Source organism: Sceloporus undulatus, chromosome 4 (assembly GCF_019175285.1).
Source record: "Sceloporus undulatus isolate JIND9_A2432 ecotype Alabama chromosome 4, SceUnd_v1.1, whole genome shotgun sequence".
NCBI lineage: Eukaryota > Metazoa > Chordata > Lepidosauria > Squamata > Phrynosomatidae > Sceloporus > Sceloporus undulatus.
The window spans coordinates 110,334,508-110,361,565 of record NC_056525.1 but is presented as its reverse complement, the minus strand read 5'-3'; the positions used below and the strand labels follow the sequence as shown (position 1 = coordinate 110,361,565).

At 39.6% G+C, this 27,058-nt stretch overlaps 1 protein-coding gene across 3 annotated transcripts in view; it reads right to left on the bottom strand.

Moving 5' to 3' along the window:
* LOC121928728 (putative ferric-chelate reductase 1) overlaps positions 1–26,743 on the bottom strand; it is a 36,324-nt gene extending 9,581 nt beyond the window's left edge. Inside the window, exons 1-13 of one of the 3 annotated variants that reach the window (XM_042463842.1) lie at positions 26,425–26,743; positions 23,561–24,388; positions 17,202–17,397; positions 15,366–15,502; positions 12,973–13,064; positions 11,777–11,861; positions 10,703–10,744; positions 10,046–10,231; positions 9,231–9,332; positions 7,444–7,585; positions 5,563–5,676; positions 2,447–2,559; positions 133–219 (exon numbers count right to left, since the gene is read on the bottom strand). In XM_042463842.1, coding sequence (XP_042319776.1) covers positions 133–219; positions 2,447–2,559; positions 5,563–5,676; positions 7,444–7,585; positions 9,231–9,332; positions 10,046–10,231; positions 10,703–10,744; positions 11,777–11,861; positions 12,973–13,064; positions 15,366–15,502; positions 17,202–17,397 — 1,296 coding nt within the window. In that variant the 5' untranslated portion in view covers positions 23,561–24,388; positions 26,425–26,743. The remainder of the gene's footprint in view (positions 1–132; positions 220–2,446; positions 2,560–5,562; positions 5,677–7,443; positions 7,586–9,230; positions 9,333–10,045; positions 10,232–10,702; positions 10,745–11,776; positions 11,862–12,972; positions 13,065–15,365; positions 15,503–17,201; positions 17,398–23,560; positions 24,389–26,424) is intronic. The other 2 variants (XM_042463839.1, XM_042463840.1) reach the window with 2 other exon arrangements.
* Positions 26,744–27,058: the final 315 nt, after the last annotated feature.

Here is a 27,058-nt window from a genome sequence, read left to right as displayed (position 1 = left end):
GTCCATTTTGAGGAGGGATGGTACTTTGGTCCCTATTCCTACATCACATTTTTAAAGCAATCTTCCATTAAAATTGTTTTGACCGGCACCTTTCAAGTTTTTGTAAATAAATAAATAAAAGGTCTAACTTACATCACTCCATCCTTTTACTGCTACAAAGATCAGTATGAAAGCAATTGATGTTGCCACCACAGTTAGCAACATGAAGAACAAGTGTATCTAAATGAAAAGAAAGTTAGCACTTTAATTTGATTATAATAAAATGTTTCTGTCTGGCTCAACTACTACTTTTCTATATGAAAAATATTTTAATAATAGCTTTAAAAAATAACATTTTTATTTGAACAAAATAATGCCTCTGAATCTTCTCATGTTCCAGTCTGCTTTATATTTCAATTGCATTGTCCCATGCAGTGTTTCTCAATAACCTTTGGAAAGATTCTTTCTTTATAGGCAGTGATTTACTATTACAACTGGCAAGAAGAAATTTACATAATTCTCTGTGAGACTGGCAAAGACCAATATATTTCATTAAGAATTGTTATAAATACACACAAATCTAGACTAAAAGAAAAAGGGCTAACTGATATAGATATTACTTATTTTTTTCCTAAAACAAATGCGAAAACTCATATATGCTAGAAACAGAAAGGATACTATACTTATCTCATGCTTCACTTGGCACAGAATGGCTACTGGAGCAATAACGGTTTGCAAAGCAAATGAAACTAAAATTCCTTACTTCGGAACAAGTTCGACAACTCAAAAGATATGTATAAGATCATAACGCAAAACATAAAGTAGACAAGGAAAAACACCGCCAGAGGTCAATGTCAAGTCATTATTTTCTTATATTCTTATATTGTTTTGATACAATATATAACAATACGTAGCACTACAAATGAGAGCTCTTGCAACCTAGGTGATTATCATGCTAGTTAGTTGTTTCAGGTTTTTCCATTTGAAAACCACTTCTCCTGTACTCAGAAAGGTAGTGGAATGGGAAGGCATTTCTTCACATCAGTGGCATCCCTATGTTTTCTTTCTCACACTTGAAGTGTGACAATACCATTTACATCACTTTTTCTGCTCCACGGTCTGCTCTACGATTGGTGGTTTAAACAAAAACGATTCACAGGTGGCCAAATTGGAGGATTGCCAGTCAGAAGGGTCCACTGTATTTACTTCTTATTTTTTCCTGAACCATGTGATTTTCTGGGCAATAATTCTATGTAGGATGACATCAGTATTGTACTATTGCACTACACTTGTTTAAAAAGATATATTTTAAAAACATGCCAGAGAACAGAGAAGAAACATGAAGCTCTCTTAGAAACTCTTAGGTCCAACCACTGGAGGAAGACTGGGGTTTCCCTGCTCAAGGAATCCCCAAGGGAGGAACAATAAACCACACCCACACAGGATTCACTATGCTGTCATTATCGCAACAAAGTGGAGTGATACATTCACACCCAAAGTGGTTACTAAACCACAACAGGATAGGAGGTCATTAAGCAGATTATTTCACATGAGAAAATAATAGATTTCCAAGTGGCCCAACAACAGTACAGCAAGGTACAGCACCGAGAGAGCTATAGTACTGTACAATAAACTCCAGGCAAAGACATGACTGACACAATGCAATAACAGTGTAATGGGCTAAGTTCCATTGTGTTGAAATGTGAGGTCCTGAAGGTGGATTCAGGAAAACCTTCACTCCAGAACTGGGTCAGCAATTTGTGGCACTCTAGATGCTTTTGAACTGTAATTCCCTCATAATAGTTCATCAATCACTATCCTAGTTAGGGCCCATGGGAGTTGCAGTTCAATAACCCTGAAGGGTCAGAATTTGTCCTCTCTGGACTACAATAAATTAGACACACCATTCTTGTCTGCAGCAGCAATCAATGCCTGTTTGGAAAGGTACATAATAGACTATAGCAGTTGTAACTGAACTCTTATTCCAAAATAAATGGCAGGTGTGTACACATTTCCATTAAGGAAATTGTATAGTAAACATAGGCGCGGTCCAGATCAGCACTTTGCGCCGGCCTGGCCACGTACTAGGGTTGCACTGGGGTGGAGTGACCACACACCCCACAACCCTATTATGTGGTGGCGGCATTAATAATGACGGTGCCCTGTATACATGGGCACCGCCATTGTTACGTAAGTGCCATGCGGCATCCGCACATTGCTGCCCGGCACTTACATAACCATTGCACCAGTGGCACACTTGTTACGCTGCCCCTGCGGCTTTAAAAGAACCAGCTTTTCGCAGTTTTTTTACCGCCGGAGGGAAGCTGCGTGGTTTGGCGGCTGTGGCTTCCCTCCGGAGAAAAAACAGGTACTGGCAGACCGCTGTTTTTCGGCAGTCTGTACTGCACCATAGACCATTTATATTCTTTGCAGTTCAAAAGCTTACCATTATCTCTGAAATCCATACCTGAAACCAAATATCTTTACCCAGAAGAGTTTTTTTGATGGACTTCTTCAGGTACCTGGCAAATATCATTCCTACACTGCCTGTGGTCATCCAAGCAATCAGCATGAGAGCACCTTACAAAAACAAATCATAGGCATGAGAGGTGATGCCTTAAAACAAACAGTATTTCCAGCATTAATTTAATAAATCTCAGGATGCTACTTAAAATACATGATATTTCTAAATCAAAGGTATGTAACAAAGAAAAGTAGGTGCATCTATTCCTCAGAGTAAATATGCATTTGACTAGAATCCTTACCATTTCTATGCTACACTGCTGTGCATGTGTACATACATCTTAAGGTACACATGTGCATGTACATGAAGGAAGAGTTAAAGTGATTGTTAATCACTCAACAAGAAGCTTGGTTTCATAGTGAGCTAGAAAAGAGAGTGAGCCTGATTACCTGCGCAAAATAACCAGTTTACAATGGTGCTTAAAAGCTTGTTGAAAAACCTGCAATTTCTTTTTCTCCTGCAAACAACTTGTCATTCTTACTGTTTTGAAATGAGAACACAGGTAAAAGAACTAGAAACATGAGCTCAACATCTGTGGTTAGTGACTGAAATCTGCAAAGGAATTGAACCCTAAGGAAGTGGGCATGTAAGACTGATGTCCCAGCCAAATACAGATAGGCCTTGACTGGCAGGTATGTGACAGGCAGGAGCATGCAACATCGGAACAGTGTGCCATGAGAACTGGAGGCAAAACTAAAGCTATTCAACAGGGCCTAGGAAAGAGGCAGGAACAAAATGGGAAGTAGGGAGTTCCTTTGCTTTTCTGTTTCATACATAGTAAATGACAGCCAGTGTAGTGCACTGGACTATGACTTTGGAGACCAGGGTTCGAATCCCTGCTCGGCCATGGAATCCCACTGGGAGACCCTGGGCAAGTTATATTCCGTCAGCTTCAGAGAAAGGCAAAGGCAAACCGCCTCTGAACACAACTTGTCCAGAAAGGCCCATGATGTCATCATACACTGGAAACTACTTTAAGGCATACAACAGCAAACAACGTAAATAAATAATAAATTATACAAATCCTAATTGTATAATATGCAGTTATGATTTACATATTTACTTATTTGATTTACATCAAATTTATATTTAATTTCTCTCAAATATAAATAACTGGCCATGATTTGAATGATTTCAAATATAAATACACCAGATCATGTATGTACCATCACTGTTTCATTTTTTCTTTCTTTACTGAGTTTCATTTTTTCTTTCATTACTGAGTCAGTCATGGGTCAGATTGTGTTGTCTTCTTCCCAGGCATTGCATAATTGTCACTTGCTATTTGATGTTCTTTTGTTGTCTGTTTTATTGAATCAATTCCTGTATTGCTATGTATTTTATATGTATTATCTTACTAGACAGGCCCCTTCCCCACCACCTTTCCCTTCTCCTTTTGTGTCGTGTCTTTTTAGATTGTAAGCCTGAGGGCAGGGAACCGTCCAATTAAAAAGACTGTACAGTGGAGCCTCCTCATACGCTGCCTTTTTATAGGCGGCTTTGAGCATAGGCGCTCAAAGCCGCTGGCGCGCGCGGGGCAAAACAGGCGACACATCCCATTCAATTGAATGGAAACAATGGGGCTCGAGCATAGGCGGATTTTTTTATACATGGAGGGATCCGGAACGGATCCCCTGCGTATAATAACGTTCCACTGTATGTACAGCGCTGTGTAAATTTACAGCGCTTTATAAATAAAGGTTAATAATAATAATTCTTCTGCTGCTTCCAGCCCTACTGATTCTTTCCCTTCCTTTCTTTATCCAGTCCTTCTGCCTCTGCTTCTGCCTTATATAATCCATTTGTTGGTTCTGTTTGTTGTTTCACAAAGGAAAGAGACAACTTGGATCCTAAGAAAAGTTATTTTATTACTGCTAATGGAGTTTTAATTTTATTGTCCTTTGTCTCAGTCCCCACGTGGCCTTTGCCTGAACTGAGATCCCTCCAAACCAAATGAACGACAACAGAAAACAACATCTGTGGTCCTTGATGAAGAAAGGTATGAATCATGATATTTATATTTGATCATTGTATAAACAGAAGTGGTTGGGAATATAATTAGTATAGCAAAGATGGGGTATTTATAGGAAGAATGTACATTGGATAGACTTTATAACAATTATAATAATGAAGAATCTTAAGCTAGAATGGATAACAACAACAAAAATGAGAAGGAAGTAAGATAATTTCATAGAATTTATTAATTTATCACTGAATGTGACCAAAATATGAATAAGCTTAACAAGATACGTATGGGTAAACAAGTTAATGTTACTACTGTGGATTGTCAGTGAATCTTTTGTGTTGTTGTGTTATGTGTTGTTGCTTGTATATTTTGTCTGTGTTTTAAAGATGTAATGAAAAGTAACAGTATATGTAAACAATTGAAGATTTGTTGGGTGAATGAAAAAAATTAAAAAAGAAAAAACATCTGATGCAAAAGGTAGGCTGATGAGTCTAACATTATTTCTTTTGTTCTCCTGTATGATTTTTAACACTTTTTGCTTGATCAAGAATCCAGTGAATCGTTGAAAGCTTGCTTGATGTAATTTATGCATTTTGCTTGGCCAATAAAAGTATCATTCTTTTGTGAATTTTGGATTTTGTTGTATTTTCCTTCGTGGCCAACATGACTGCCCCTGAATATATAACATTTAAAAGGGGTGTGTGTGTGGAAAGAGCAACTCAGGTACCAGTTCTTGACATTACAAAATTAGCTTTGGAAAAATAAAAATGTTAACTTGCAGGATCTGGGACAATTTCATTTTTATTCAACTTCAAATTAATAGCCCCCTCAAAAGGACACCAAAACCTTTGTGACTGTAAACTATCAATAGGTGTAACATTGGTGTAGCTGATCAAGGACAATCCTTGATGGAAGGGAACAGAAGAACATGTGAACCAAAAACAGTCTGTCTTCACACACAATCTGGACTCACTTCAATCTGTGGAAGCAGTTCATGAGACCAAGGCCAACTTGCAAGCCTCTCATACTGAGACTACAAACACTAAAGTGGAAAGATGGAATTGCGTGAATCAACTCATAGTTGGTGACTTACCATGAGCCTTAATAATCAAAGGTGTAGAAGCAGTGCCCCCTAGTGATTGGAAGCTTGAAATGTTCACCTTCTGATCAGTGATGAAAGGTCTCCTGGTATGCTTCAGTATCTGACCTTGAAAGATAAATATTTAAAAAAAACAAGACTAAGTTGTTATTAAAACAGTGCCTTCCAACAATAGGAGACTTATTGCATGAGAAAAGAAATCTGAAATGGGGTAGGAGAGCAGCGGCTTTCTCCATGCTTCTCCACATGATGTCGTTCATTTCCATTCTCTTTCTGAGGAAGATGGTCGTAAACGTGTGTCTTTTGTCCTGCTGGAAAATCCCGTTTGATAAAAGGCATGCTTTTTTTACTGTCTCCCTTGGAAAATAGAACAGAAATGCTACGATTTCATGCGGAGAGGCACAGAGATTTCTTTTCTCATATGATATGGCTATGAAAGATGGAGATGTACCACAGAGAATACATATCTACCTTAAGTCCACTATGTATTTATAGCAAAAGAGGAAAAGGCCCTAATACCTTTAAAAAGTTGGGTAGGAAAGGAAATGTTAGTAGATATGTCTTGTCAAGCAAAGGTAAAAATATCTGCATCAGAACAAAGCCCCATTTTACCAAAATCTTTAGAGGTAAAACTAATCACCATATTAAGTATGGAGAATGCAGCCAAACTTTTTTTATATATACTTACAGGTGAGCTTGTGGGATCCCAATCTGTTTTGGGATCAATTCACACTCTGTGCTGTTTAACCCTCACTCCCCAGCTCTTTACTCCCCTGAATTGATCTCAGAGGACCAATATAGTGAGGAAAGCAACTGTAGAAGGGAAGGTTTGAAATCCCACACTCAAATGCAATGGTCAAAAATGTGATAAGGGCCCCTCACATGTTCCTTGGGGCTCAGAACCAGTACACCAGTGATACTCAGCAATACCTCTCCTTTCTATCCAATTCCAAGGAAGCTATTTTGGAATTAGGCCTATGTCTGATGTCAAAATTGGATTGGATGGAGGTCAATAAACTGAAGCTTAATCCAGAAAACACAGAGGTGCTTCTGGCTGGTTTTGAAGGGGAGATCTGAGAACAGGGATTCATCCTGTGCTGGATGCCTAAAGATGCAGTTTCACAGTTTGGGTACTTCTGGATTTAGCCGTCAGGCTGGAGGCCTAGGTTTCTGCAGTGGCCAGGAGTACCTTTGCACAATTAAAACTAGCGCACCAGCCACGCAAGGTCCTGCAGATCACCGTAATGCACATAATGAGGCCTTTGGAAACTGTTCAGAAACTTCAGTGGATCCAAAATGTTGCTGCCAGACTGTTGAATGGGCCCAGTTAAAGGAAAAATGTAATTCCTGTGTTGCAAAAGCTTTGCCAGCTACAGGTCTGCTTGTAGACTAGCACAATTCAAAGTGCTGATTATTACCTCCACAGCCCTGTATGGCTTGGGTCCAGCCTGTTTGAAAGGCCCTATCTCCCTACATTACTATGCCTGAGTTGGTAAGATTCCTACATGATCTCAGTCACACCACTTTCACAGGCACGTTTGGTGCTGATACCATACCTTCCGACCATACTGATTTGGCAGGAACAGTCTTGATTAATCCTTAGTCATTCTACTTTTGGGGCTGCTTTTAAAATATCCCAGTTCTCTCTCCTCTCCCCACTGTCCCCCTTTTGTCCTCAGGTTACTTCATTTGCTGCAGACAGTTCAAAGTGCAAAAGGAATTTGCACTCAATTAACTCAGCAGGAGGCAGAGGAGGGGGCAGAATCTTGCAAAAACAAAACTCAGGCAAAAACAAAAGATGGCAAAAGATGAAGGTAATTGTTAAAAACATTCAGATGCCCAAGGTTCCCCACTCCTGTTCTAAGATGAACTCACCAGATGACGATGGTCCAAAAGCCAAAAATATGTAGTACAAATTGCCAGCATCTCTTGGCTGAGTTGATATAGCATTTCTTGAAATGAAAGAACATCTGATGATTCCATTGTTAAAGGATGTTGCTAGAACTTCCACTTCACCCTAGATACACAGCTGTTGTTATCTAAATTGCTAGGTTACTGAGATTGCACCCACAAAGCAATATACAATAGGGAAATTTTAATAGCTTACATTAACAGCGGTGAGAGGACTCTGAGTAATTTCAAAGAGTCATGATCTCAAAGAACTAGAACTCTCAGGCATGAGGTAACAGTTTGGCCAAGGGAATCCAGTGAGATTCCAGGGCCAAGTGGCGATTCAAACACTTGTATCCAGAGTCCTAGTCCAACTCTCAAAGCACCACACCACATCAGGACCTATAAGAGGGAGGTGCAGCTGGTACTTCCAGTCCAGGGCCCAGAGAAAAAAGGAGGGGCCTGTAAATTTTTGATGCCCCCCACTCTCAAAAAAGAAAACCTCACAGCTCCCTTTCATTGCATAATTTTACAAAGGTTAGCAAACATGTAGCTCTTCGGGTATTTTCTTGGCTTTTAACCTGTTCCTATTTTTCAAATAGCTTCACCATGAGAAACAGGGTGTACAGTAGTCACTTAGGCTGCATCCACACTGCAGAAATAATGCAGTTTGACACTATTTTAGCAATAGCAAGCAAGCAAGTACATTTCTATACCACTTATCAGTGCATTTAAGTACTCAAAGCTAATTGCCCCCGACAACCTGGGTAGTCTGTGAATTGTAGGTTTTTTTTAAATGGCTATCTTTATTGATATCACAAACGTCAAAACAACATAGTTACAATCCTAAAAAGTAACTACTAAATAAAACAAATATTACAACATAAAGAAAAACAAACAAACAAACAAAAATGTCAAACATACAAATACAACATATACATACTACAGCTATTCAAAACCAGAATTTTCCCAGTAAAAACTCAAAACACTTATATGGTGACTTTCTTCCATGCAGACTTGTAGTGAATTGTAGTTTTGTGAGACATTTAGCTTTCTCTATCAGAGAGCTCTGGTACCACAACAAACTACAGTTCTCATAATTCCATAGCATTGAACCAAGGCAATTAAAATGGTGTCAAACTGGATTATTTCTGCAGTGTGGATGCAGCCTTAGACTTCTGAATTCTATTTTGTTGATCATAGCTCACACTGAAAAAAGACACAATACCTGGTGCCAACCTGGCAGAAATGACTGACACAAATTATTCAGCAGGAGAGACCTCGGTCAGAAAAATACGTGTTTGATGTTTTGATGGACAATGTTATTGCAGGATTAACTGCAAGCTTTAATGCTGCAAAGCAGTTGGCTGAAAAAATTGATATTTTTTTGTGGAAATATGTAATATGTGAAAGTGAGCTAGAATGAGTATACTACTGACTTTTGCAATATTGCAAGGTTTTGCAATAGAAATGCAACATTTACCATCAGTACATAAAGTCTTTACTTCTTTTGTCACATGCCCTAAGTTTTACCCTCGACTTATCCATGGGTCATATCAAAATCCATAGTTTTGGCCCCCAAACCTGCCCTCAACTTATACATGAAGTTGACTTATACACAAGTATATATATGGTAATCCAAGTATGAAAGTCACTACCCTCTTCTTCTCTTTGTCCATTCTGGGTAGAGCCAAAACGCATAACTTTTAAACTCTATATAACATCTGTCATGCTTTAAAATATACTAGAAGCAAGAAGACTTTTTTAAGTACCAGAGGCATAGGGGTAGGTCTAGTACGTCCAGTTGAGAAGGCATGTTGAACCTCTATATGATCTGTGGCATTTCTATCACAAATATAGATGTCATCATTCCCCTGGAAGAAATAAAAAACATCACCATAGTTCAGTCTCCAGAATATGTGTATCTTATCTTTATCCTCTTATTACTAGGCCATTGGGAAATGGCCTCCTATGGGACATGGAGCCATGTTTTGGGACCCTCCTGAGCCTGTATTGGGCAGTTTGGGACATTTTGAGAGGGGGGGAAATCACAAAATTTTGTTTTTGACTCCTGGTAAGTGTGATAGGGGCTCCAAACATGCAGAAATTCCCTCTACGCCCCTTAGAAGACATTTTGGGGTGTTTGGGAACATTTTGGCCAAAAAAAGGTATGTTATTTAACTCTGAGGGGCATGCAGCCCACAAGCCACATGTTGCCCACCTCTGATGTAAAAACTATTTTGATAAACGAGGCTTTGGATTGATCTGAATTATATGTTTGTTATGATCTAAGCTGTGTATTAGGTTGTACTAGTGCTTAGAAAGGTCCTCTTGGGAACAGTGGATGTAATGACATACTTCAGCCACCCAGAACACATCCATAATTCTGAGTACCAGAGCATTTTCTAACCACTACTCAGTCATGCATGGCTTTTACATTCATTATACCCATTCTTCTGAAAGTAACCTTCCAAACTCTGTCATTAACCATGATGACCATAGGCCACCTTTGGCTTTGTGTATTTAAAAGATATTTTGAATTTAAATTTTTAAAATAAAAAATAAAGGAAACATTTCAATGACTCACCATAATTGTGTCATCAGAAAAACCAATAGCTATATAGCCATCTGAAAGACCACTCATTTCAAATTTGAATGCAGGACTCTCTAATGCTTCAGATGACATGAAGTAACAGTTTGGATCCTTTGGACTGCACCCTGTAGGGTTACTGAAACAGAATTTCTCTGTACCACATCCTTCTTCTGTGGAGATCTGCAATGGAAACAAACCTATTCAAGTCACATACATGGATGCATTCATGATTCTTTATCTCTGGCACTTTATGCATTTGTTTCAGGATTCTTCAAATCACTTCTCTTACAGGATTCTTAGATTTTGTCACACAACAGCAAGCTTTGGGCAAGAACACACTGGCATGAAAAGCCAGCTTCTAGCCAGTTTTGGGGCATGGCAGATACACAATGCACGACACCATGACACCTGAAAGTTAGTGTCACACCGTCCAGCTGCCCGCATTTAGATATACCAGCCAGTTTACTGATTGATTGGTTTTTATTTTATTTTATTTTTGGTATTTTTTGGAAAGGTGGTCCTCTGAACTTCACATCTACTGCACCAATAAATTTGATTTTGACATTATCGAAACTGCATGAAAGAGACCTTTGGATGGGCAAGTGGAACCCAAACCAAAAATGCAATGAGATGCAGAAATCAAACACTTACGGTTGCAGAGGGAGTAGTACTCTGTGACAAACTGGGTAAAGTCTAGAAAAGACACAGAACACCACTAGTTATATAAAAATGGATATGGAAAATGGGTTTTTCTTACAACCTTCTGGCTAAAAATCATGTGACTGAAGTCTGTCTACATAGTCTCTTGTGAAGTTTGGAGTGTAGATCTTATTGGGAACTGTCAGTGTGAAGGGATGCGAAATGTGGTCATCCAGATATTACTGGTTGTATCATCCATCAGGCCACACTATTAGCTTTATAGTTCATGGGAGCTGGGCCACAAGTTCCTTGCCCAGCAGTGCAACAGCAATTTCTTCACTTGTGGTACCTGGGAGCAGAACTATTTCCATGATTACTATGTTACAGCCAACTGTCCCCCATCTTCCTTATTTTTCTGATATCCCTCCTTTACACCAAAGCAGGGGTGAGAATTCTGTGACCCTCCAGATGTTGGCTGATTGCATTTCCCAGAATTCCTCACCACTGATGATATAATGACTAGGAATGGTGAGGTTTACACTTTTTCCATTCCTGCTCCAAAGAGAGCTTCATTGTCTTCACAACAAGTGAGGTAGGTTAGATTGCTGGATAGGCTGTGTTGAGCAACTGACTTGCCTAAGCCAATTAAAAATGTTTTTGGTATTAAGTGACTTCAGAATTTGATGTCTACCATCAAATCAAAGAAGGATAGCACTATTTACCTCTCTTAATGGGGATGTGTGATATTATGACCACAATTTTGCTACTAGAGATGAATGCTTAGCACATTTCTGTACTTCCTCATCTCAATAAGCTAAGCAATAAGAAATCATTTTTACTTGCATCTGGCTACAGGGCTCATCAGCTTTTTTCACTGTGAATTGATCTGTGCCACCAATGCAGGAGAAAATCGAGAGGTACTCCCACTAGATTTATAAACTGTCCCAGTAAAGGCCAATGGCAACATATGATTGTCCATCTCAATGTATATAATTTCAGTCTAAAAGCATTTTAATGCAATATGTGTTATGTATAATTACACATTTTTAATATTTTTAAAAATTAGAGTATCATATTGAAACTTACAGAAACAGATGGTGTGTTGGAAGACACAAGAAGATGGCTTTGAACCTGAGCCCAAAATGTGGCAAAACTCTGTACGACTGTTGCTCTAGAGGGGAGGGGAAAGACCACTGAAATATAATTTTGGGAGTCATTGACCAAGTACAGCTAATCAATTCTTCCACAGTGTAATAATGTGACCTTGGTCTGGGGAATTTATCATGAGCTCAAATAGAGGAGTGGTTACTAGTCCTGTTTATTCAAAGGTAGCCAAGGTAATAGATCAACAGAGACAAGTTTTATGAAAACTGACTAATGTTTATTATTCAAACACACCTAAGACAAGCAAACTCCCATCTTGGCCCCTTTGATCTATGTTACAATAGTGTATGTAATGTGCATGTCTTGCAGTCATGGAGGACTTCTACGTTATCTCCCTTCATAAGGAATGCCATGCACACTTATGATTTAAGGCTCCAATGCTGGTAACAGCAAAATGTAAAATATCAAGTTTGATTTATGTTTCTATATTTATATCAGACATTAGCATGCTAACCATTTACTATAGCCTAACAAAAGTCCAGTCCACATTGCAGAAATCATCCAGTTTGACCACTGGCTCAGTGATAGGGAATACTGGGAATTGCAGTTTATTGTGGTACCAATGCTCTCTGACAAAGAAGGCTAAATGTTTGACAAAGCTACAGTTCCCAGAATTCCCTAGCATTGAGCCAAGGCAGTTAAAGCAGTCTCAAACTGGATTATTTCTGTAGTGTGTTTTGGACCTGAATCTTGATAAATTACTTTTCTGCAAAGTCGGTCATAATATAGTATAAAGTATCTGGTTTAAAGGTGCATCCAGTAATTTGCATTTACTCCATTAGAACCGTGACATGTAAACAAATTTTCAGAACTTCACTCCATGCCTGTTTCATCATGTCGCCTGTCAGCAGCTTCCCTCCCAAGAAATCAGAGAAAGAGACTATAAATAAACACCGCTCTTTTTCACTAGTTTGTTGGGACAGAACAAACTAGAGACAGGGAACTGCCTGCTTCCAGACAATGGGATAAACCTACTATGGAGGCTTGCTTTCCAATGTGGTTTGTTTAGCCACTCCTGCTACAAGTAGGAACCATTGAGCAGCTTAACCATGGCTTGTTGTGTCATGCAGAGCCCTGAGTTGTAGTGTCATGAACACATACATAACAGAAGTCCATACCTGAAAACAACTTGTCCCACGCCAGGAGGTGCAATCCAAACAGCTGTTACATTTTGCTTGTCATCCCGGTTTGTGTGACTCACTGCAGAATTCTACAATTTTAAAAAAATGATATATAAAAAATAACACCCTTACAGGTATCTAAAAACACAACATTACCAGTGTTGCCTTGTCACACTGAGCCAATGCAAATAGTCAGATTACTCCAGTGTAAGCTTTGTCACCATGGGTCTCTTAATTATCTGTGTGGCTAGGACAGCCACTTTACTTCATTCTTTGTGCTGATGTGTGGTTAAAATCCAATCTGATATTCAGCAACTTTCACTGGGTGAGAACAATGGTCCTATCGATCCTGTTAGTATTATCAGAAAAGTGCAGAATAGTTGATTTTTAGGCAACACCTGCATTGTGTAAGAGTGTTCTGCAGTGGGTGCCAAGGAAATGGAACAGTCTGACTGCTTGGATAAATACAAGAGAAGGTGGGTAAGCTGCAATTCCTATGGAAAATGTATCAAAAGGAGTACAATGTCCACATCAAGGAAAATATTAGTGCCACTCTATTCTGCTTTGGTCCGATCTCTCCCCTGAGTACTATGTCCAGTTCTGGAATAAAAAGAATATATTTTTTATTTTCAAAAAATGTTTAAAATTTAAAATTTATTTTTAAAAAAATATAAGGAGCCTTTCTTTCTCTTCCCACTGAGCCTCACCCCGCTCACCCCATCTATTTAGTGTTTTAAAAGGACACAGGTGAACACCATAGCCCATTTCTGCCCAAAAGTAGATGTCTGGGCAGCAGTGGTGTCACCCCTCCTTTAGGGTATCATCTGGTGCAGCCACACACCCCTAGTGATGCCTCTGTACAGATATTAATCATCATGAGAGATAAGATGATGCTTTGACAATCACAAAGCATAACTGCCATAACCAAGCTGAAGCTTCCCAATGGTACACACTGGTAGAGATGGGAATGAGAAGTTTCCCAATACTGCACACTGCTGATAGGTCAGAGTAGAAATGCCACAGCCTTCTATTTCCAACCCACTGAGTGGTGCTTGGAAGATACTGTGGTCAACAGTATCAAAGGCTGCTGAGAAGGTGAAGAAAATCAGCAACATGGCAGCCTTTCCCCACATTTTTCTGCCAATCATTAGTCAGAGCAACAAGGTTACAAGTGTCATATCCAGGGCTCAAACCAGACTGAAATTAGTCTAGATAATCCACTTCATGTAGAAACAGTCAGTGCTGGGTCAAACACTGCAGTCTCAATCAGTTTGCCTAGGAATGGGATATTTGCAATTGCTGGTGGTACAGCAGAGCCAGAATTCATGGTGTTGAAGTGCTGGGACATTTTGATTAGCAAGAATGATGATGATTATGATGATTCACTTTATATACAAACTCTTTTTGTGAACTACTACTGTTGAAATGCAAAGTATTTGGACTGGGGAAGATGGCTTGATATTTAATAAGCAATTCAGATTCATTATCGTTACAAAAAATCCAGACTCCTTGTTAACACTGCTAGAAGTACCTTGTTCATATATATTAACATAGCTGCCTGTTCTTTTGACACTTCTTGGAGGCATGGTAACTTGAACTATCATGATGAAAGTTCAACATTTATCACTACAAAATTTAGCACTATTGTAGCAAGTACTAAAATCACCCAGTCTTCAAGAGGAAACATGCTGCTGCCACTCCAGAATGGGGCATGGAAAGTTACTGTTTAAAAAGAAATTAATTACGTAACTTATTATGAGACTACCACCTCAGTAACTTTTTGCCACTAATGTTATAGCATGTGTTCAGGGTGTATATATACATTAGTTTAGTAACCCATTCAGTTATTCATATTTCTGCAGCCTTTTTTTGCTAATTTTTTAAAGAAAAAATATATCTCAAAAGAATAAGAAGTAAGGAGATGCCCTAAATAAACTGAGGGGAGGACTCCTGCCAAATGTTTCCTAATGCATTTTAGCCCCCAACAATAAGAAAAAGCAATTCCTTATTACATGAAAAACAGTAATGACATATGCTAGTAATTTGCAAAAAAACCCGCCACCAATTGTACACTTTATAGGCAATATTATTACTTGTAAAATATTATTCCTGAGTTTAGTAAGGCACTAGCCACTCAACCATTTCACCTTTGCTAGGAATGCAAAGAATAGTTGCCTTTTTTTTTTGCAATGCATAACAGGTTACAACAGAATTACACAGTTTGAATTACACAAGTCACACATGCCTGAATATTGTTTCATATACGCTTGTGTGTGTTAGGATTTAGGATCTGAAAGCTTGAGTCACACATACCTGAATCTTGTTGCATGCAAGTCTTTGTGTGTAAGGATTTAGATTTTGAAAATTTCAGTTATACAAGTCACACATACCTGAATATTGTTGCATATAAGCCCTTGTGTGTTAGGATTTAGGATTTGAAAGCTTCCAACAGCAGCCTCTCCTCCAGGTGTTCGAGCCTGGAGTAGAAATCCTTTAAAGCTGGAACCATTGACTCCAGTTAGAGATACTGAGGAGGAAAGAAATATAAGTGTGTGTTAGAATGTCTTACTGTAATTGGCATTAACAGCAGGAATGCTTGAGCTTGCCTGGAATGCTATTGTAGGTCCCAAACAGACAGGCCAAAATAAAGCTGCTTCTGATTATTTTGGAGGTATGCTGTTTAAATGATTCATGCATCCTAAGAGGCTGGAAGCTGCACCAAAGCCACACTCCAGTCCTTTGGCGCAGCTTCTGGCCTCTTAAGATGTGTGTATCATTTAAACAGCATACCTCCAAAGTGACCCAAAGCAGCCTTGTTTTGGCCTGTCTGTTTGGGCCCATAATTATATAAATTAGTACTCACACAGAGGAGATTTCTTTAAAAGATTTACAATAGTTTTTAAAATAATTGTAACTCTCCCCCAGACACATACACACAAAAAGCCAGAGGAATGGGAGTTTATCGCCATTTGGAGATGGTTGTTCTGCAGCTTTCATCATCCCTGACCATAGGTTTGCTAGATGGGAGATTCTGGCAGCTGTAGTCCAATCTGTAGTCCAGATTTGTTCATGACTGAGAATCCTTCCCTAAATCTGTGCAGTGGGTATAATGCTTATTTGAGTCCAACATCTGGAGCCCAAAAACATCCTCTCATCTTAATTTTTTTCCCTAGAATATGACTCGAATATGTCTGGTGTGCTTTATCTTGTCTTAATTTGTTGAACTCATACAAATATGAAAATAATACAGCCCAAAGGAGCTAGAGCATTACATGTAGATTAGCCTTCTACTACACAATGTCCTCCAGATGTCTTGAATTACAACTCCCATTAACCCAACCAGCACAGCAATTTGCCCATGGTGACTGAGGATGATGAGAATTGCAATCCAGCGCCTCAGGTAGTGAGACATTGGAGAAGGCTATAAATCTTTTCCAAGAAGGAAACGTTTACTATAGATATGGGTTTGGTTTCGGCAATTAGTTCTGCAAATTCCTATGTTCAAAAAGAAGAAGCCATACGTGTTTCCTTTCTTCCCACAGTAGACTGCAACAAGGTTGAAATAAGAATGTTTTCCACTAGACAAAGAATCTTTCTGTCTTTCGTGCTCCCGCTGTGTTTGATCTTGTTGGCAGCAGAGACCATTATTCATTAAAGTTCCTGGCTGCAGTCCAGCAGACCTCCTACTGTAGTATTACACTTGCACACCCAGCTTTTCCGGTTCTGCACCCAACATCTATTTTTGTCAGTCAGGAGTTTTTGAACAGAAAAGCATGTAATATGTGAGAGACTGCATCCAGAAAAGACGGGGGAAATAGCAAGTGTGCACATGTGCTCAAATACATGCACAAATACAGCCATCCAGATCCAGGCTACTAGGTAGGTAGTCATCTCAAGTTTGGGTTTGGAGCTTTTGAACAAAGGGGACACATGCAAAGAGATACACAGTTGGATGTGACTTTCCACTCTACCCCATGCTACTGAGATGGTAGGCTCAAGTCTATGAAAGCTCATGCTAACAACCTCTCTTTTTCAGTTACTCCCAAAGGAACTACAAGATCCCTTTGCATACTGATTTTCCAGACTAACATGGCTATGTCTTTTAATAGTTGGATGAAAGAAAAAAAAACCTTTCTAAAACAAAGTTATTAATGTTTTAAAAAATACAATATAACAGGGGAGTGTTATATCCCAATCAGATATAATACTGAATGTTCTGTATTTACCTATGATTTCATCTCCTGGGGTGAATGATGTGTTGGAGATGGAAATGGCATACGGTGGTAGAGAAGTCTGTGAAATGGCATTTTCATGACTGGGTAACATAGAATTACAAGCCACACTGATTTTGCCACTTGGGTAGCCAAAAGATGTTGAAGAAAATACCTTCCAGAAAAGAAAGAACCTGAGCAATGCTTCCATCTGTGAAGAAACAAAGCAGCTGTAAATCAGGTAGCAGATCATTGCACAAGCAGGGGGAAGAGGGGGTAATCTTTATAAATTGTGTAATCTGTTTAATATTTGGCACAAATGCAGCTGCAGAGAGCAAGAGCACACATTTTCCTCCCCTTAAAGAACACAAACTGATGCCTTTATCACACGAGCAAAATTTGAAGTTATCCCAGGGTCAATGTGAAGGCAATACAGGGGCAATCATGGGGTTTCAAGTTTGTTTATCACACGATGCCAAACACAATCTGGAGCCATCCTAAACACAATCGGGGGTCATTCCAAGGTCATTCTAGGGTTAGGTAAAGTTTCAAATTTGTTTATCACACGAGGCCAAATGAAATCATGAGCCATCCTAAACACAATCGGGGATCATTCCAGGGTCATTCCAGGGTTAGGTAAAGTTTCAAGTTTGTTTATCACAGAATGTCAATTCTGAGGTCATTCCAGGGTAAGGTAAATTTGGGGGAAAAGAGGATTTACCTGACCCTGGAATGGCCCCCGATTGTGTTTAAGATGGCTCCTGATTGAAACCCCATGATTGTCCCTGCATTGCCTTCACATTGACCCTGGGGTAACTTCAAATTTTGCTCGTGTGATAAGGGCCCAAGTCAAACTCAGAATACAGCAGTGTGTGCAAACTTGCTTGCAAGAAATTCGGTCAAAAACTTACAGGTAAAAGAAAATGGAATTAAATTTGTTTTGCCATACTTTTTAATGTGGAAAGTCAGCACTTTTTAATTAGGCAGATCAGCATGATCTTCTAGCAATGCAAGGCAACAGGAGTGAACCAATGTCAAAAAACCACTACAGCGCGCCCGTGTCATACACGGGCACACCTTACGCAGCTTGAGCATACGCGCTCAAGTCACGGGGCATGCGCAGGGTGGAAGGGGCAGCGCATCCCATTCAATTGAATGGGTGTGCGCGCCCGTTGCGCCCTGCACACCACTGCACCGCCGTGCACGAGCCCCATTGTTTACAATGGGGCTTGAGCATAGGCGGAATTCGCCTTACGCGGAAGGATCTGGAATGGATCCCCACGTAAGGCAAGGGCCCACTATGCCTAGCAAGGAATTCTGCAAGTTATGTCAGGAGTGAGAAAACGTTTACTCTCTGTTTTGGGCTACAATTTCCATCAGTCCCACCAAGTATGGTCCACCATGTTCAGGAATTATGTGAACAGCAGGCAAAAACATCTGGAGGGCCAAATCAAAAGATCTTGAATCCCATTGTGGGAGAAAGGCGGGATATAAATCCTTGAAATAAATTAAATGTCTTAAACTATATATAAAATTGTCAAAAAAATTCCAGCCATCCTGGAACAGATATTTAGTACAGCTTTCCCTTTGAAAATTACTTGTGTAAGTTCTTCTTGAAGCTAATTGTTACCAAGAACTATTTCCATGACATATGAATAGATGAAAACTTAGGAGGAAACCAAAATCTGACACAAGGCAGGATGAAGTGGCAGGAGGAGAAAGTACAAACCACTTCCAGCCATTTATCATGTGGTGAAAATAGGTAAAATTCACATCTGTAGAACCCACCCACTTTGCCTTTGGCCCTGTCTAAGGGTGGAATGTGATCTCTTGAGACCCTTACCACACTGCGATTTAGCAGAAATGGTTGCAAAAATCTACAGCTAAAAGAGTTTTCCCAACTCCTGCTGTATTACTTGTACTTATGAAATATTTACTTATGTATTGTATACTTATAAATACACAAGAAAGTGGAATAAAATTATTTCCTTCCCACAGAAAATATAGGAAAACATATAAATACAGATTGTTCATCTTGTGCATAAATTTGCACTGCTGACAATAAATACTATACCCATCAAAGACCATTTTTAATGGAAAGATTGTACAGAAGAATTTTAAGAGAACAAATAAATATTTTACTCATTTTAATATAAGACAATTAATCTATTGTTTCCAATGAGAGGCGTGTACCTAGGGCTTTATCACACCTTTCACGCTGTAGTCCTGCAACCTGGTACAATACCGGCATAGGAGCAGCCACCAATGCACTTCTTCCTTGAGCGTGACGGGGCTGCTGCCAGCATCACATTCCTTTCCTTTCCTCTCCCTTAACCCCTCCCTATTTCTCTTATGCCTTGCCCAGCATGCCTTTTGAATTTTTTTTTAAAATTCAACTTTTTTCATGTTATTTCAGAGCCCCACAGCCCTAATCCACTCTTAAACTTTGGGGATCCAGGGCTATGAAATACCGTAGTTTGAAAAAAAGTTGGAAAAAATTTAAAGGGAGGGGAAGGAGGGAAAGTGAGGAGGAGGAGACAGTGAGGCCACATGATGCCAAGTGCGCTACTGCTGCAGGAATAGCTTTCTACACCTGCGGCAGGGCGCGATTGGCATTTCATTCATGGGTTTCTATTAAAGTGAAAAGCTATACTAGAAAGAGATACCTTATTGGTTAAGTGTATGTTCAATAGTTCAAATGATCAATTACGGGACTTTTTTTTTAAAGTACAATCAAAACAAACAGTTTAGGGGTGAAGGGCGGGGTATAAATACCGTAAATAAATAAATAAATAAATAATCTTATACATGCCTAATCAGAATTCAGTAAGGTTTACTCACAGTTAAGATGTACATTAGGGACAGACAAGAGTGGCCCTCCAGATCTTTTTGGCCTGTAGGTCCCGTTATTCCTAGTCAGCATAGCCAGTAGTCAGGGATACAGTCCAACCATAGGTAGGAAAGGGATACCCTCAAAGTTTTGGGGTGAGGTCCCCCAACAATACTGGAGAAGAGCCACAACTGTCTATCCCTGGTGTAAAAGACTGCTGGCTAATGTTTCTTTCAGACAAGCGCCTTTTACTGTACTATTTATTTTGAGAAAATAACACCAGTAGTCTTCTAGGAAAACTCCAAAATGATTTCTTGCATATTCAGATAGTTATAGTGTTTGTGCTGACATTTTTGCTGCATAACAAGCAAACAGTTAAATAAAAACTTAATTCACCCAGACATTCTGAAATAAACATTGCTCGCGTTTGTGCAGTTCACAGGGTCATTATGATGGCAATAAAAATTCATTGATAAGTGACAGTAGTACAGCTTGGGAAAGCTTTTTTTTTTTTTTAACAACATCTGTGAGAATCTGCTTTGTTTTCTACTGACTTTCCTTCTTTTTGAGAAATACAAAGCTCAGGCAAAATAATCTGAAAGGATACAATGGTTTCAAATGTGCAACGTGACCTGTTTGCTAGCCACAACCCAGAATTTTCATACATATAAAAGCAAAGACAGGCAGCCAATGGACTGCAGATATCACAACATCCTACAAATTTGAGTTGAGAAAGGCTCCCTCCCCCCATGTACAATATATAGGGCCACAACTCCCATTATCCCCAGACAATGTGATCATTAGTACCTGGTGATGATGATGGCATTGCAGTTTGACTTGTCTGGACTACAACACATCTATTGGACAAAAGCTATTCCATGACAATTCTGCTCCTTAATACAGCAATAAACACTTCCTCTCCCAAATATTATGGGCCTTTCCTTCTCATTGGCTTTCTGACCTTAATGTATATTGTTAGATTTGTTTTATAGTTGGGTCTCTGTATCCATTGGTTCTGTATCTGTAGATTCAACTAATCACTTCTTGAAAACATGTATTTTTAAATTTGAAAAGCAAACCTTTCAGTTGTTCACCATTTTATACAAGGGATGCCATACTACACCATTCTATATAATATGACTTGAGCACCTATGGATTTTGGTATCTGGGGCGGGGGGGCTGCAACCAAACCCTAGCAGATACCAAGAAGCCATTGTAGCCAACATTCCAGATTTAAACAGTACAGTACATGCAGTACGGTCTCGAGATCTGAGTACAAATCCCAACTGGGTAGCCCTGATGAAAAGCCACTATCATATTTCAACCTACAGTGCACCCGCGTTATACGCGGGCGCACTTTACGCAGACTTGAGCGTATGTGCTCAAGCTGCGGGGCGCACATGGGGCGCAAGGGGCAGCGCATCCCACTCAAATGAATGGGGTGCACGCCCATGGCGCCCCCGCACCGCCGCACACACAAACCCTATTCAAATGAATGGGCTCCAGCATACGTGGAATTAGCCTTACGGGGGGGGGGGGGGGTCTGGAACGGATCCCCTGAGTAAGGCAAGGGTCCACTGTACTTTTCATAGGGATGTGGAATGGAAATAGCCTCATATACACTGCTGTAGGACCTTGGAGAAAGGTAGGTTAAAAATACAATACATCAGTATCTATCAGTGATTTTGTGTTCGTCTGGTATGGCCAGTTCCATATATAAAATATATTTATTTTGTATTTTGGGGCTGGCCCTATCCTTAGGCAGAAACAGCAGAACCAGTATCATGGTCTCCTCTATTTCCCTCTTGAACTGGCATAATGGAAGCATTAATTCTTGCAGGTGTTTTAGTCTGGTTGTCTGTCAGTCATGCCTAGCTGTCTCCTCTCAATGATTTTTTTATCCACATAGTCAAGCGTCCATGGCTTGAATATTCAAAGAAATATAAATTCCAAATAGCAAACCTTGATTTTCCATTTTATATTAGAGGCACCATTTTCCTTTTGCATTATATTCAATGGGACTTGAGCATCCACAGATTTTGTTATCCACAGGGGGAGCTGGAACCAAACCCCAGCAGAAAACAAGGGCCCACAAGGGCAGAGAGGCAGGCACTCAAGACCCTGCATGCCAACAGGCATCAGAAACACACACAGAGACATTACTCTGCTTATGCCAGGCAGTTGGCATTCCAGCAGTTGCCTGAACATGCACAAGGCAGTGATGTCACTGCATCACAAATCCCATAGTTCATTACCATTGGCTATGTCTGGTGTCACTCATGTGGGATGAAAGCCAAAACAGCCAGAGGGGCCAAATGTTTCCCACATCCAGCAAGACACATGTTGTTGTTGTTGTGTGCCTTCAAGTCATTCCTAATTTATGGCGACCCTAAGGCAAACCTATCATGGTTCTTTTCTTGGCAAGTTTCTTCAGAGGGGTTTTGCCATTGCCATCCTCATGCACCTTTCTTTTTCTTTCTAACAAGAGACTAGCTTTCAATCTTACTGCTATTCAAATACAGCAGAAGTGTAGAACACATACAATTGAAATGTTAAAAACTACAGTTGAATAGCATAATCCATGTGTTACACAGGAAGATATCATGTGCTCGAGTCACATTTTCTCTGCAAGTGCTGCACAAAAAGGGTGTTTGTGAAGGACAGTTTGTATCTCCTCTAAGATGGAATTTTTCCATACAAAAATCAAGCACATTTTATTTATTTAGGGGATTCAAGGCAGTTAGCTGACAAGATTAAAACAAACTACAGCACACAAACACACAACCCCTGATGATACAAAAGTAAAAACAAAACTAAATATGCTAGCTACCATTATAAAACATCTATAACATAATAGTATAAATTCATTTTGTAAAAATGACTGTAAAAATAAAAATGATGCACATACATGATCCAAGGCTGATGCATTTGCACCTTCAATTCTGCATAGTAAACAAACAAAAAACATTTCCCCCCAAATAACATTTCCTCCACAATAGAGAAACAATTTTTTAAGGTGAAGACCCCCACATACTTTCACACTTGAGCAAAGTTAAGAAAAGTTATTTTGAGGACTTCAGCTTCCAGAATCCCCCCAACACAGGGTGGCCAAACATCCTCCATTTCTCAGACATGTCTTACATTTTAGCCTTCTGTCCAGGAGGAATTCCAAAATGTCCTCCATTTGGAGCACAACTGAGAAGCACGAACTTACATTTATATTCATGTTTTTAGCTTTTATTTGGTAATGTCCAACATTTTTCTTGCACTTCTTACATTTTACGGCACCTTTGCAATTAGGGCATCTGGTCAACCTTCCCAAAAGGGACTCTGGGACTTATAGTCCAAAACAGTTACTTTTTCAAACTCTGCTCCTCAGCATCCAGCCTAAGTCTTATGGAGCAAATCAAGTAAGAGTGACAATCAGATTCAAAAATGCAAACACCAGATGCCTGCATTGCATAGGTAGGTAGGTAAGTCAGTAAAACTGGGGCCATATCCCCATCCCTTCTCCATCTATTACCCCACGTTGAGATCACTTTACCTTTAACAGGAAGACAGACTGAGCATTCAAGGGAGTGTCCTTATTTCAAAAAGGAGATGTAGGGTCAAGAGAAAAGTCACTTGATGAATCTCTCTCTGGTCTTCGATTCTTAAAGTAGACAGAAGCCTTTCCAAAAGGAAGGACGAAAAATTTGGATATACTTGAACACTGTTGTTCATCAGGCAGCTTGTTTCTGTAGGGTCTTCATTGCAATTGCCTTGTGAGCTGTCCTGGCCACTTTGAGGAGTGAGGAAAAGCCCAGGTATTCTACCCAAGAGGTTGCTTTCCTACTTAAATGACTACAAAGTGGAGAGAAGGATCCCGGTCTGCTGCATCAGAAGTGCCTAAGTGATGTCCTGATTTATGAAACTTCAGCTCTTCAATGCCTCGAAAGTAAAAACTGTTCTGATCCCTCTGCAGGCCAATGTGCAGCATTACATTTCTTGTAAATATGCACTTTCTTCCTCTGCTGAAGGCTGCATGCACAAATAATCCAGTTTATCTATAGTTTGCATCTTTGTAGAAGTCTAGCAACAGGCGCAGCACTCAGATTACATATGACTAGTGCAGAATAAAGTACACTGATTACTGGAAGAAACAGTTATATGGCACTCTTAATACAATCTATCAAAGATGCATCTGACAGCTGAGTCATGCTCTCTTCTAGCTGCAACCCCTGAGACTCTTTTCACATGTCCTTTTTGCCAAGCCAAGCAGTACTAGCACAAGATGTTTGGATAACTGATGCAAAGGACAAAATGCAGAATCGTCTCGTCACCCACTTTTTCAGCTACTTTTGAAAGAACCATTTCTCTGTTGTCTTCCAACCTTTATAAAATAATAAAATAATAAAATAAAATATTTATTTGTATCTTGCCTCTCCCTGTTTTGGATCGAGGCGGGTAACAGCAAGCATAAGAACAATAGAAATAGAACATAACGAATCACAAGTTAAAAACATAGCAAAGCATATAAAATCCAATTTTATACTTTACTTCAGTTGTGGCAAATTGAGTTCAAATGGCAAAAGTACTCTGGACTCAGTTAACTCAGGGCCCTTTCTTGCTGCAATTACGGGGAAAAAATTAAAATAGCACTTTTATTGCTGCCCTGCATTGTATTTCTTTCACGCAATTGGGGCTGCTCTCCCCATTGTGCTCCCTTCCCGTCCTGTCCCTGAACATTCTCTCCTGGAAACTTCACTCTAATCCCAAAATCGGCCCTGGGATATGTTTTGCCCTATAAATATGCCTGGTCAGGTGCCCCAAATTTAGTCTTGCTTGAGCCAGACAGACTCTCTGTCAGTATCTTGCTTGATTTCTCAGCACTGCTGGCCACTCCATGATCCACAGGCAACTGGTGAGCCATTTCACTTCACAGTGAAATGACACTTCACACTCTCTGCAATACCTTCAGTCACTATCTACTACCACCTTTTATATCATTAGTTCTTGGCTGAGTGTGTGCGTGAGTGTCTCTGTCTGAATGGTGATTTCCCTTTGATTTGCAGATAAAACTATTTTGGACTTGCACTCTGGCGGTCTATTTCTCAGAACTGATATATACAGGCTTTGAGTTACCCAAGTCCTCTCGGCTGCTTTAACTGAGCTAATGAAATCCCCCTATTAAATATTGGCTGTGGGTGCTCTCCCGGGACTCTTGCAATTTGGGTAACCAATAGTATTAAAATGTTCACACTTTGAATACTAGTTCTGAAAGGTAGCTTACATTATAACTGTAATGGAATTTTACACTTCACCAATAGCCAGAGTTCTACAAAGTCTTCCTTCAATGGGCTTAAGCACATCTAACAGTGTATTGGAATGCTGCCAGTGTATCCTCAGATAAACTTTGAAATATGACTTTGCTTCATAGATAAGCATCAGCAAGGCTGCTGAAATAATTAAACTATGAGATATGATTATGTAGCATTATTGACACACACACAAAAATCATTCAGATGAAAAAATATCAATACATCATCACGAGTTTAACCATATGATTCAGCATTTTCTCTTGGCATACTAAAGATATCACTGACCAATATGGCTTCAGGTAAATAATTACACCGAGGTAGTGTTACAGTTGAATACAAACTAGACTTCAAATTGTAAAAAATAATTAGGGCAAGATAGTTTAAACAAGAGCTTGGGATATCAAGCCCCAACTAGTTAGTTATTATTCTACTTACAGTTTTTTAAAGCGACTCTATGTTCTTGTGTTATTCCAAAGTAACACACTTAACAAGTGAAGGAACTAGAAATAGAATAATTAGTAGGAAATGGATTCAGGGCTTAAAAATTAATTCACTAAAAATCTAATTCAATTGTATTCATGTTGGAGGGTGGAAAATGTGTTTCTGAAACTATCATGTAAATTTTAATTAAATGCGTTTGAAGTTAAATCACTATTAAAGGCCTTACTAACGTAATGATGGGAAGTTTCATTACTTATTATATTCTCCTCTATTAAGAGAGCCAGTGTGATGCAGTGGTTTGAGTGTTGGATCTCAGCTCAGAGATCAGGGTTCAATTTGCTGCTCAAGGATAAAAACCTACTGAGCAAGTCACACTCTCTCAGCCTCAGAGGATGGCAATGGCAAACCCCTTCTGAAAACACTTGCCAAAAAAACCTTATGATAGTTTGCCTTAGGGTCACCATAAGCCAAAAAACAACTTGGATTCAAACAACAACAATTCCTGTTGTGAGTCAGGACTTATCTACATTGCCACCCCCCCCCCCCCAAAAAACACCCAAACCCATGCTTGCTTCTGCAATCAATTCACACAACATTCTGGATGATGTGCAGGCTATTTACTAGGAATGTTGTTCAGAGGGCATTACTCTGAATTTTAAAAACTCACCTTTTATCCAAGACCTTTTATCCAAAACTCACCTTTTATCCCAGCAAGCATGGTGCATGTGCCATTTTTTTACACATCAGAAGACAAACAGCATGTGGCACAGCCAAGCTTAGAAAGTCCTCCTTTCAACACAAGAAATTTCCCCCCTTCTCCCTGTCCCTGCCTCTCTGTACTCTGCTGTCTCTAGAGCAAATCAAACCACCACCCTAGTCTCACATTTGAAACTGTAAGGTGGATGGAAACATGAGCCAAGCAGCAACCGAGCAATATCAGTGCCCGATTTCTTTTTCCAGAGTTGGATGGGAGGGTGAGAACTTTGAACTGAGGGCAAGATCTGGGGCAGAGAGTGAAGACCCAGAGCTGTGGTGCATGTTTGAGGTAAGCAATAACCTCCCAAGTATGTATGCAGATCTCTGCATGAGTGAGCAGAGTGACCAGGAGCGTATTTGCACACCTTAAAATCACGTGCTGTCTGAGTCAATAACTTGCGACTTCAGATCTTCCAGGATTTCGCTTGATGTCATAATCATAGTAGCCAGGAGGCGTATTTCACATCTTAAAATCACGTGCATCTGAGTCAATAACTTCAGACTTCAGAATCTGCTGACTTTGCTTGAGCCTTGATCTCATGACG